The sequence below is a fragment of the Amphiura filiformis genome, chromosome 1 (assembly GCF_039555335.1).
Source record: "Amphiura filiformis chromosome 1, Afil_fr2py, whole genome shotgun sequence".
In the NCBI taxonomy this organism is placed as follows: domain Eukaryota; kingdom Metazoa; phylum Echinodermata; class Ophiuroidea; order Amphilepidida; family Amphiuridae; genus Amphiura; species Amphiura filiformis.
In genome coordinates, this window is record NC_092628.1 from 64,738,935 (window position 1) to 64,751,683 (window position 12,749).

General features: G+C 36.6%; 1 protein-coding gene and 1 long non-coding RNA gene across 2 annotated transcripts in view; both read right to left on the reverse strand.

Annotated features, from left to right (window-relative positions):
- The window catches only part of LOC140151059 (uncharacterized), a 525,069-nt gene that overhangs the window by 259,359 nt on the left and 252,961 nt on the right, over positions 1–12,749 (reverse strand). The gene's annotated exons all lie outside the window — the stretch shown is intronic.
- Positions 9,648–12,746, reverse strand: LOC140151012 (bis(5'-nucleosyl)-tetraphosphatase PrpE [asymmetrical]-like). Its single transcript, XM_072173205.1, has 2 exons — positions 12,619–12,746; positions 9,648–10,569 (listed from the first exon to the last, which is right to left on the reverse strand). Exon 2 carries the CDS (start codon positions 10,561–10,563, stop codon positions 9,769–9,771), a length of 795 nt encoding a protein of 264 aa, XP_072029306.1. The 5' UTR covers positions 10,564–10,569; positions 12,619–12,746; the 3' UTR covers positions 9,648–9,768.

Below are 12,749 nucleotides of genomic sequence, written 5' to 3' on the forward strand. Positions count from 1 at the left end.
AACCTGTGTGTACAGTAAAACATACTGATAATGTAGACAAACATGCCGATGTATACGAAATCGCCAATGTAGACAAGAGTAATGATGACAATTCTGATGTCACATTTGACCAGGATAAAGAGCTGGAGCACAAAGAGTATAATGTAAAATTGAACAATTCTGATGTGCTCACTAATTTGGACTCAAAGTTAGGTCATCTTTCTCAAGATCAACAAAGTCAAATTGCAAATTTGATTCACAAATTTGACAATATATTTCCTGATACGCCAAGTAGAACAAATGCTGCATTTCATGATGTAGATGTTGGTGATACAAAACCAATCAAGCAGCATCCTTACAGAGTCAATCCATTGAAAATGGAACATCTCAAAAATGAGATTAATTATATGCTAGACAATGATATCATAGAACCAAGTAGTAGTGAATGGAGTTCACCATGTATTCTTGTTCCCAAGCCTGATGGTTCATACCGATTGGTCGCAGACATGAGAGCTGCAAATGTTCATTCAAAGACAGACTCGTACCCAATTCCAAGAATTGATGATTGCATAGACAAAATTGGGAATGCAAAATTTGTTAGCAAATTTGATCTTTTGAAAGGGTACTGGCAGGTTCCACTCACAGACCGTGCCAAAGAGATTTCTGCTTTTTGTACACCATTTGGTCTTTACCAATACAAAGTTATGCCATTCGGGTTGAAAAACGCGCCAGCGACATTTCAGAGAATGGTGAACCAAATTGTGGCAGGCATAGAGGGATGTGAAGCGTATGTAGATGATTTGATTGTTTACAGTCAAACTTGGGAACAACACATGGAACAACTCCAACAATTGTTTAAGAAGCTGTCTGAAGTACAACTGACAGTCAATCTGGTAAAAAGTGAGTTTTGCCATGCCACAGTCACATACTTAGGATATGTTGTAGGTCAAGGTCAGGTGAAACCTATCAAAGCCAAAGTTGAAGCAATTGAGCAATACCCCACACCTGTAAACAAGAAGGCACTCATGAGATTTCTAGGAATGGTTGGCTATTATAGAAAGTTCTGTCCAAACTTTTCAGAGATAGCAAGTCCTTTGACTGACTTGTTGAAGAAGGATGCAAAATTCATTTGGTCAGAACAGTGTGAAAATGCTTTTCACAAAGTCAAATCAATACTCATGAGTTCACCAGTACTTACTGCACCTGATTTTCAGAAGCAGTTCAAGTTGACTGTTGATGCCAGTGACATAGGCTGTGGAGGTGTTGTGATGCAAGAGGGTGAAGATCAAATTGACCACCCTATATGTTACTTTTCAAGGAAATTCAACAAGCACCAGAGAAATTACTCCACAATTGAGAAGGAGTGTCTAGCATTGCTATTAGCACTGCTACATTTTGATGTGTATTTGGGTACCACAGTATATCCTGTGCTTGTTTTCACAGATCACAATCCCCTCACCTTCATCAACAGGATGAAGAACAAAAACCAAAGACTGGCGAGGTGGAGTTTGACCTTGCAAGAGTACAATCTGGACATCAAACATATTAAGGGAAAAGACAATGTAATGGCTGATGCCTTGTCCAGAATTGCATAAAAACTGACAAACAAAAATTCCTTTTAAAAAGGAACTTGTGTGACAAGTAGTCACTGTGAGCTACTGTGTATGTTGAGTTAAGCACTCAATGTTAACATTAAGTTGAAGTTGATGTAAAAGAAGAAAACAATTAAGAAAGTTTTCATTACATTCAAACTTTCTTCTTTTAAGGGGCAGGGTGTGATGTGCCCTGAGTAGTTTGGTTTGATGATTTATCTTTGTTTACAAAGTTACATGAGTGATGACATTTTGGGAATTCCCTCTCAAATTGAGCAAAACAAGTTGAATCATATCTAATTTGGAATATTTGGAAACCCCCTGAGGATGTAAAGAGAAGATGATGTCACGGGATTCCCTCAGGAAGTGATGTAATGAGAAAGGTTAATGCTATAATTAAGGCTTGGGAATTTCCACATTTGGCTATTAATATTTGGGATTTCCCCCTGCTTGATATATAAGAAAATGTAAACACAATTATTGACACAGTTTATAGCGTTGATCTGGGCTAGCTAGCTAATATGCTTACAGTCCAATTCCTTCAAAGAAAGGAAATTGCAAACCAGAAGTATTTTATGTAGTCAAAGTACTACTATTTACCAGTGTTGTCGGAGAAGATCTAGAATACGTCAAAGAACGTTATTCTTCCAAGAAAGGAAATATATTCTTCTGTCGACTTGCTGAAGTCTGGTATTTTGATTCAACGCAACTGTCAAAATAAGTGGGGACAACTGCATTGCAGTCCTGCTTCCTGAAGATATTTTAGAAGGATTTTATACGCAAGGAGTTATCAATGCAAGTGTACAAAGGACTTCGCTGATTGTCGCAGGACAAGTGAATAGGGATATATTACATCAGTCGTCCAGAACATTACAAGAACTTTATGATCACCAAGAAGAATGCTGGCTAAGTACAAAATAGATAAAGAGTGATTATATTTGATTAATGTATATGTGCATTTGTAGTCATTATATTGTACCAAACGAAACTTGCTTTCAATTAAAGACTTAGATTTTGTTAGCTTAAACGAACAGTGTATTTGTGTTGTGCATTCGTGTGAGTTCGGGTAAAAGGTGATTTTGGCCTTGAGTCAAGTACGACTCGTAACAATAATATCAGTAGTACCGTAAAATGGGGTAACTTTGTGCCACTTTTCATAGCTTTAAACCACTGCTTCCAAACAAAACCAATTATATTTCTAATTAACTCTTTTTTATAACATTATAGGTTCCCTTCTACACCTTGAAGTTGAAAAAGATTTTTCAATAATTTTGTAAGGGTGCCCTAGGGGTTAAAAATAGCCTGCCCAAAGTTACCCCGCATTTGGGGCAACTTTGGTCAGAGCATTACATTCCATGAAGAAAAAAAAATCAAAAAAATTGGTCTTCGCTGTAAATGAGCAAGTTGTTGTTTTTTGTGACATTTGACCCCTTGCAAAATTAATCAAGCACACATCCTTGCTCACAAATATCGATTTTTATTTTAAAAGAAAAAATGTAAAAAATGCTAATTTTGGTCAAAAATCAATTTTTAAAGTAAATTTCAAGAAATTGGACATGAGCGACTATTATTTCTTCCAAATATATTTCTTAACAAATTGACACCAAATATGACTAAAAACAATATTGCTGTACGGAAATATGACCATTTCAAAAAATATATTTGACCGACCAAAGTTACCCCGCTGACCGAAGTTACCCCATTTTACGGTATATGGCTGAAGTCAGGCCCGTGCATGCAGGATTTTTTTTTTGGGGGTGCTGATGTTGAAAAAGTGGACTTTTTTTTTCCAAGGGGGGGGGGCAATTTTGTGAAAAGTGGACTTTTCCCCAAAATTTGGGCCTTTTTTGACCAAAAAAGTGTAAAAAACCTGATTTTTTGGGACCTTTTGTATACTTTTGCAAATTTGGGGAGGTGCGGTCGCACCCCCCTAGGCGTCACGGGCCTGGCTGAAGTAGTGTGCTATCAGCAGTAGATAAAGTAGTGTGCTATCATCAGTTGATTCGTTGAGGTAAGGTGCTATCAATAGTATGACATAGCGTACTATCAGTAGTTGATTAGTTGAAGTAACGCCCTATTAGCGGTTAATGAAGTAGCGTGCTATCAGTAGTAGATAGCTGATGAAGTAGTGTGCTATCAGCAGCAATTAATAGCTGAAGTATAGTGCGCTATCAGCAGTTGATTCGTAGATAGCTGATGAAGTAGTGTGCTATCAGCAGCAATTAATAGCTGAAGTATAGTGCGCTATCAGCAGTTGATTCGTTTAGGTAAGGTGCTATCAACGGTAGAAAGTTAATGAAGTAGCGTGATATCAGTATATTATATGAAATAGTCTGCTGTATCAGTAATTGCATGGTTAAAGCAGCAGATATATTAGATGAAGTAGCTTACTATATAGTTGATGGATAGTGCGCTATGAGATAGTTGAAGCAATGTGATATCAACGGCAGATATTTGACACATTTACTTTACAAGTAGCAGACAATTGGTTAAATAAACATCAATTTGTAAGCACTCTTTAGCAAAGTCATAGTTCATTGAATTTACATGTACAACCGTATGACAAAACAGGCGAAAATAGTAACTTTTTGTACAAGATTTGCAATTTAAAGAGAATTGGTCATTGCCCATTCTAGTGACGCTATATGGACAATATAAGTGTGCTTGTTCATGACATAAAATTTGAAAAACAAATTTAAGGAATACTTGAGGTTCCTTGCTATAACATTGAATTGCGTTATCTGTTGACCTAGTGACGAGAAGTGTTTTAGGGGCAGCGGCGTAGCTGGGATTTTTTCCGGGGGGGGCCTGTATGGGGCGGGGGCCCAAATCCACCAAATTTCCCTGCACTTGGGGGGGGGAGGGGGCCCAAATAGACAATTTTTGCCAGGCTTATTGATAATAATCGTATGGTATTGCTTATCGTATGGATTCCCCATCTCTCTGCCCCTCCTCTCCCTCTCTTTTTTCCTCTCTCTCCCTCCTTTTTTTTTTTTTGCACTAGGGGCGGGGCCCAAATAGGCAATTTTGCCGGGGGGCAATTTCCCCCTGCCTCCCGGCAGCTACGCCACTGTTTAGGGGAAGTGTTAGCTTTCGTTTGACATATACAAAATTCTGATTGGATGAAGGGAACACTTGAGGTTTTGACAAAAACCAATCAAAGATGCCCATTTTTCAGTTAGAAGCTCCACAGCTCTTACATTGCTCAACCGTGTAGTGTAATCAAAGACTGTGTGAGGCAATTCACTGCTTGCTTGAGAGCTCTTGGACGAAAATGTGTACTCAGGTGTATCGAGGTGGAAACTGTGCGCATGATGGTTTATAAGAGAATCGTTTTTGTAATATGATCAGGGTGGCAAACGTTAGACCTACCATTTAAAAATGCTACAACTTTTGTACAAAGTGTCTTATGCACAATATAAATTGATTTTTACAAAGACGAAACTTGTACAATTGTTTATACACCGAACTATTCTTGTTAATGTTAGATTTAATACAAAGAAACACTTCATAAATATTTTTGGCAAATGTTGAAACATATTTTTGCTAATAGGCCTACATAATTTTACAATGTTTTGTGACGACGTTTATAGGTCTTTCTGACAACATTTGTGGGCCCTTTTGAAAACAACATGAACTTTTTCTTTTGCTGATTGAACACTCAACTATCTGCTGATAATAGAAGCTGGTACGTATTTTATCACGACAAAAGTTACAGTCTGATTAATTATACAGCTCACTCCAAAATATTCCAAGGTTGGTCGAATTTTTGAATAAAAAAAAAAAATTGCTAATTATTTTTTATTTAAATCAATTTAAAAAAAAAATTTGATTCCAAGAACTGCTACACCCCATGATAAAGTCAAAAGAGACCAGTGGAATGCTAGACAGATGCACAATCCTATCAAGTATTTCAGTACAAAAAATCAAAACGTGTGATGTGAAAATTTCAAGGAAAAAATTTGGTAAAATCATGTGGGAAAAACTTGTTGAATTCTGCACCTTGAAAGTGATTTTTAGCAATAGATAAAATTAAATCATATTTACCTGTATCCAAAAGGTGAAGCAGCATTACAAATGAAATAAAACAGTCATTCAAGATAGAAATTAACTTAAATTGATCAAAAATGGTAAAAACTGAAAAAAAAGTTGATTTAAATCAGTGATTTGTTTAAAAAAATCATTTGATTTTAAATTAATTGATTTAAATCGTGCCAACCCTGAAATATTCTACATGATTTGTCAATATTTTATGAAACAACACCACATTTTTGGTATGTTTTGAATTTGGTAATTTATAATAATCATGTCAACTATCCACTTGTATTATTATCATTGATATTATATTTCCAATAACCCACTTCAATGTACTTTATCAAGTATAATGCTGCTTATTATCATGCTACTAATAATTAACTGCTGATATCATAGCACACCACTTTCCCAATGCCCATACAGGGTCGGATTTACCTTTTTGGGGGCCCTGGGCCAGGCCAAAACTTGGGAGGCCTCAAACTCACTGTGTGGAGGAAGGCATGTGCAGTTGTGCACTCAAGTGGGCAAGTTTAAGATCGACAACGGATGCATTAAAATGTAGAGGGGGCGAGCATATTTTGTTCTGATATTACCATAACATTTGCGCGCGAAAAAAATTTTTTAGCCTATTTCAGCTCCAAATCATGGTGAATTTTGCCATTTTAAGGACCAAGGACAAATTTTACCCCATTTTTGGCCCAAAACATGCTGTACCGTAAAACCTTGTCTACAAGCATATATATGCCTCTAAACGGGTTTTTTTTAATGCAAGAGACGAGAGGCAGAAACTCTCCACAAAAACATTATTTGGAGTTTGAACAACTATATTACTGATATAGGCGATTTATTACACGTATTATTGTAAGACCAATCTATTGTAATGTGTTTGTGGAGGGTATTTGCCTTTCGTCTCTTTCGTCAAAAAATACCTCGCTTAGAGGCATATGCTTGTAGACTGAATTCTACGGTATTGGGGCTAAAAGGAAGATGCATATAGGGCAATTTTGGGGGCCCCCAAATTTTGGGGGCCCAGGGCCCAACTGTAAATCCGGCCCTGTGCCTATAGCACACTACTTTCTACTGCTAATATCACATTACAGCTTGTACATCATCAACTATCTACTGTTGATAAATATTGTTTCAACATACACTCTGCTGTTGTTAGCATGCTTCTTTAGGACTGCTGATAGCACACAGCTTCATCAATTAGTATCTACTGCAATAGATAGTTGATGTAGTAGTACTGAGCTGGGAATAGCAGTAGATAGTTTGCTATCTGCTACATGCAGCCTAGATAGTACTGGTAGTTGAAGTAGTGTGATATCAATAGTAGATAGTTGATGAAGTACATGTAGTGTGCTATCAGCAGTAGATAGTAGTTGAAGTAATGTCCTATCAGCAGTAGATAGTTGAAGAAGTATGCCATAATTAGGAGATAGTTGATAATTCGAAATTGTGGAAGTTTTTCTAAGGAATTAATATCCAGGCTGTGTCTTTATCTTTGACCACGCCCATTGCTGGAGAATTTCTATCATTGTCTGACATGCATCATATGCACAGCACAGCACATGCACAGTAACATTCATGTAGTATTGTGGGCTTCGGGTGATACAGACTTGAATCAAGGTTAGCATAGCACATGAATAAAGAAATAAAAGGGTAACACAAAATTTAAAATTGCAGTCAGTATTGGTTGAAATTTATTTTTATTAAAATATTGTCATTCGTTCGTTCGTTCATTCATTCATTCATTCATTCAATTGCTTTGTTTGATCGTTTATCCACTTACATTCCTATGTCATCCTGTACAGTAAGATTTTCATCACGAGCCAATGCTCATTTTATGCATCCATTTTATGCCCGGACTTTAAAAAGCAAACCTCAGGAACTGAAATGATTCAAGAAATATAGTTTGCTAGCTATAAAACGAAGGTTTAGACAAAACTATGTCTTTTTCACACACACATGTATAACAAAGAACAATGTAAAAGCACACAGCTCTTTTCAGAGCCATATATCCATCCATGCATAACCTCTTTGATTAGCATACTTCAAACTTATTACATTTTGCTTATTTGTTAACTGAAATAGTTTACCAGTCACAATTCTAGTTCCAGGAGTAAACACAATGTTTCTGGAAAAAAAAGTCATTCATGCATCTACTTCATGCTCCAAGAGCAGTAGTGTCACATACACATGGCTCTGAAAAAAGCTGATCACACATATTGAATCTACTTCATGCTCCAGAAGCAGTTGTATCACATAATAATGACTTTGACAAGAAGTATATTGAATTATTTGCATATATATATAAAACTGAATTTGTAAAATACCATGACACTGGAAAGAGCTCTTTCTGTGTATTGAATATAGTTTGGCACTGGGAGTAGTCGTGCGACTTCTGATGGCTCTAAAAAGAGCATACTGTGTTTAAAAAAAATAATTAAAGGTGAAAACACAATTTTGGACCTACAGATTGGATTCATGTTCCCAGTCACTGTTCCGTTCAGTTTTGAGTACATATTTTTGTTTTTTTATGTAAAATATAAATACATTTTTAAAAAGAAACCATTTCATGGTTAAATATTCCTAGATTTGTTAGTCTAAAACACAGTTTTTACAATTTTCAAACATTTTTACAATTATAGAAAAACATACAACTTTGGATAATTTTGTCTAAAAAAATTCTTTTGTGTGTCTTTTTAAAACTTATTTTTGTCTTGTGAAACAATATTGGTTTTTTAAGTGTAATTGACGAAAACCATCAGATAGGCTGAAAAGTGACTATAAACAGCTTTTATTTCAGGGGGCTGGCATTTTCTTCGGAAGGGGGGGTCCCAAATATGTCGGTGACCGGAGTCAATTTTTTTATGACCCCTCCTATCGCGGGCAAAATTTTTTTACGACCCCCTAGCGTGTCAAAACTTAAAAGTGAAGAAAGTGTGTGGAGCGCGGTAAAATTTTTATTGTAAGTGTAAAGAAGGCACGCGGAGCGTGTAAAAATTTTGCATAGATTGTACGCACATTACATACGACTGTGAAGTTAAAGAATGCGGCATGGCTTGCTTAAAATTTTAAGTCACCAGCCCTAAATAATTCTATAACCCCCTATTTTGGGTGTTAAAAAATTATAACCCCCTATTTTTGGTCTGAAAATTCTACCCCCCCTTCGAAGAAAATGCCAGCCCCTGACATTGTTGGCTGATTTACAAAAAACCCTGTTAATAAAGTGCAATTGACACAATTAGACTGGCCAATTACCATTAGCTTACAATTACCAGCCACGTACACCGGGCCCTGATTTATAAATTTGAAGTCAACCAGCAACCGCTACCATGATTACTACTTAAGGCACTCATGATCATGTGGTGCCAAAATATCAAGCAAAGTGACCTCAAACACAGCAGGTGGTCAAACTGTCATGCTCTAGTGGTAAAATGGTCAAATTAAATGACCACATTCTTGCAGCAACATTGGCACCTGATGTTAACCTGCATGTATTGTATACATGTATACATAAAAGTCTTTTAGTAACTTCTGCACTTTTGATGATGTTCATTTTGCAGTAAACGTTTAAACAAGCAATTACTTGTTTGTATGGTAAAGCTTCTTCCAGGTTTTTGCCATGGCCCTCTCAAGTTACAAAAAGTCATTCACTTTGAATTCATAAACTTAATAAAGTGGAAACTAACTTGATACAAAATACACGATGTATGACACAAAATGTATAACACAATATTAGTACGAGGAACCCATACCATACCGTATAGGGCAGCGTCAGTAACGAAAATGTCATACCGATAAATGACACGTCTGTTTTGCCCGTTTTTTTAAAGTTTGCCTTGCGAACTAACACAATATTAGAAGTCATAGTCTGACCCAATTACATATTACAATGACCTGATAATACACATTCTTGCTACACAATTCTTTTTCACATTGACAAATTTTTAGCTCTTTTTGCTCCCAGTGAAAAAAACAATGTTAATTTCTGCAACTATTGCACTTAAAAGTTAGTTAAAAATTTGATCAAATAATTATAAAGAAAAACACCCTAAAACACACATACATGTTTGACCTTCCACCACTACCCACTGGTGTGGAAGTCCAAAAAGTGTGTGTTAATTAAAACCTACTTAAAAAGTTGACTTGAATTCACTTATTAGGAGCACTGTGGAGTGACACTATTTGCATTCACACTGACAAACTGTTTACTCCCAGTGAGAAAAACTCCTGTCAGTTCTCCTCCATAAACACAGCCACTATCAAGACCTGTAGCATAAGGGGATTTATTCAATCTCCGTCTTGCATCATGTCCATAGTAAACATGCTCAGGTCCAGGCCACATTTTGGACCAAGAATGTCCTGGTTGCAGATCTTCAATGGCTTCATAACTCTTGCTTCCATCGGAGTTGATATTCTCCATCACATTTCTCATCTTCATCATATCCCAGGGGTCTTGCTCTGGCAAAGGATGACCTGGTACTAGTCCTGCATGTACAATCATTGCATCCAAGCTTGGAATTGATATGGTGAAAGGCAATTGGGATAACAATTCAATGTCAGTATCGTCCAGAAGACGGAGCCATTCATACTTAGAACGGATTGGATAAGTCTCATCTTCCTTTAACTTCACCACTTGATACAAACTCTTTTGGTCATGATTCCCTCGAACACTTAATGCACCAATGTCACGTACAAGCCGTAGTACCTCTTTATTTTTTGGTCCTTTGTTTATCAAATCCCCAACAAAAATAATGATGACATTTGGATTGTTTCTCACACCAGCTTTTTCAAGGAGAGCAACAAGTTCATCGTAGCAACCATGAACATCACCAATGACAAAGACATCCTTAGAACCTATCTGCTCAGCTGACAAAACTACATGTGGCGTCTTTGGTGGAAAGTTTTTTAGAAACCTATAGTCATCTTCATGGTCCCCTTCTACAACAGCCATTATACCCTGCAACAGAAAAGCAATTACAGAATGAAGAAATTGTAGCATCAGAACTATACAATAATGTTAAAATTGTGGGTTAACTAATGCCTGGATTACAACGTTTGGGTGAAGCTGATTTACATAGCTTCACACTTCTGTCTGATTTACATAGCTTCACACTTCCGTACGGAAACGCTTAAATATGCAAATTTGGGATCCCAAAAATTTGGCATGTGCAAGGGGGCAAAGATTTTTTGCAGGTCGAGAGGGGGGTGCAAGTGATTTTGGCGGGCGAGGGGGGGCAAGCGATTTTTGGCGAGCCGTTCGGAAATTCTCATGCCTGACACACAATGCGTTAAAGATTTAGTATAAATGCCCGCTTGACACCGGACCAGTAGTCTCAGTGAACACATTGATGTCGATCACTGCCTCACCAAGAAGAAAAATTGTACTAATATCACCTTTCAGTCAATATAAGCCATGTACCTATTACCTTTTTTTTCATATGGATATAGGCGGCAATATTTAAAACAAAACAGCCATATAATTTCAGTCTGAGCTGAGCAACCTTGTATTAAATGGCTCGGACTGAATTAAACAAATAGTAGGGGCCTTTTATTCAATCATCTTTATGCAAACAGTTCAAACATACAAATTTAAAGGAATAAAGGTGAATTTATACTTGATTGTTTTTGCAGAAAAGCGATTCTCACACATGCAGTGTTTACTTCCGTTTTCAAGCCGATCAAGCGATACCAATCGCCAAGGCAAAAATGACGCCGCTTCTGCGAGTTGAAGAAATCTCAACTTTTGAGCGATATCGCTTGACACGTGAATGCATCAAACAATCATTTCCTATCAACTGGATCTATTATTTTGCTAATTAATTTACCTTTCTGGATTATAAACTTTTGGTACAGAATTAATTCAAAGCAATAATTATTCACAGCAATGGATGTTCTAAAATGTATTTTGTGGCATATAGAATATTTTAATTGTCGTCTGCAATCCCCGTGATATTAAAGCAATAATGTGTGATTTGCACAAAGAATAGATTCTGATCACATTATCCCCTTTTAATTTCGAGCCAAACAAATGAGGTATAACGAAGAAAATTGCAATTTCATTCCAGCGCCTACAATGTGTGTACTATACGCTCACCGATCGTAACATGTAATACTACACGGAGCATCGCGCTCGCGTGTGTACACATAAGCTGACATCCACGGGAGATGTTAGCAAGCAGTCGATCGATGAACTCAGAATAAAACCGGGTAAAAGACTAAGCCCGGGTAAAAGACTATAAGAACTTCAGGCTTAGTCTTTTACATGGTATTTTAATACACCACTGGGCATTATAATTATGCAAAAAGTAGAAATCCGAGTAAAATTGAGGGCATCGCTGTGAAGCAAATCACACATTAGGCCAAGTAAAATAAAAAGCATGTTTCACGTCCGGATTTTTGATAAAAAGGAGGAGGAGGGGACTTTTTATTTTTTATTTTTTATCGCAAAATCGGTGTAAAAAGCCATAATTAGAGCTGTTTTAGCGTACACAAAAATTCCTGGAAAAAAAGAGGAGGCCTCTTTTTATTTGTTGTTCTGAGAGGTAGGCCCCTCTCATTATCTCAAAACCTTCCCAAAGTGTTTCTTGCGTATTAGCAAGGCTATAGAAAGCATCTCTACTTCCTAGACATATATTTTGAAAAGTTATAACTGAATTTCAAAAAATAAAAAAAATAATTGAAGAAACCTCAAAAAGGAAGCGGGAGGGGACGTGAAACATGTTTATTTTTTTATTTGGCCTTATGGCTTTAAAGTATAAATGCAAAAGCGACAAGCGATGCATGCATCGCTAAATTCACCGATATCGCAATCGGTCGGCAATCGCGTAAAATTCAGCTTAAATCAACAAACATTCAAGACAACTGGACCTTTTACTCCAGGCATGGCATAGCGTGAACGAAATACACATTTCATGATTTACAATTTTAAATTTACATACAGATGCATGCATGATTATTATTTAAAACACCTAGAAGTATTTTGTACATTATGCTTGCCCACACTTACATCAGATTTACTAGATAAAAGTAAAACTTCAATATAGATTAATGCTAATACAATTGTACTTAAAAATACAAATGGCCGAAAGTACTTTGATCTGTACAAATAGTTGTGTACTTGTGTTCATCATTCATCAT

Excerpts from the sequence above, each read along its gene's own strand:
- LOC140151012 (XM_072173205.1), bottom strand. The coding sequence starts at position 10,563 with ATGGCTGTTGTAGAAGGGGACCATGAAGATGACTATAGGTTTCTAAAA.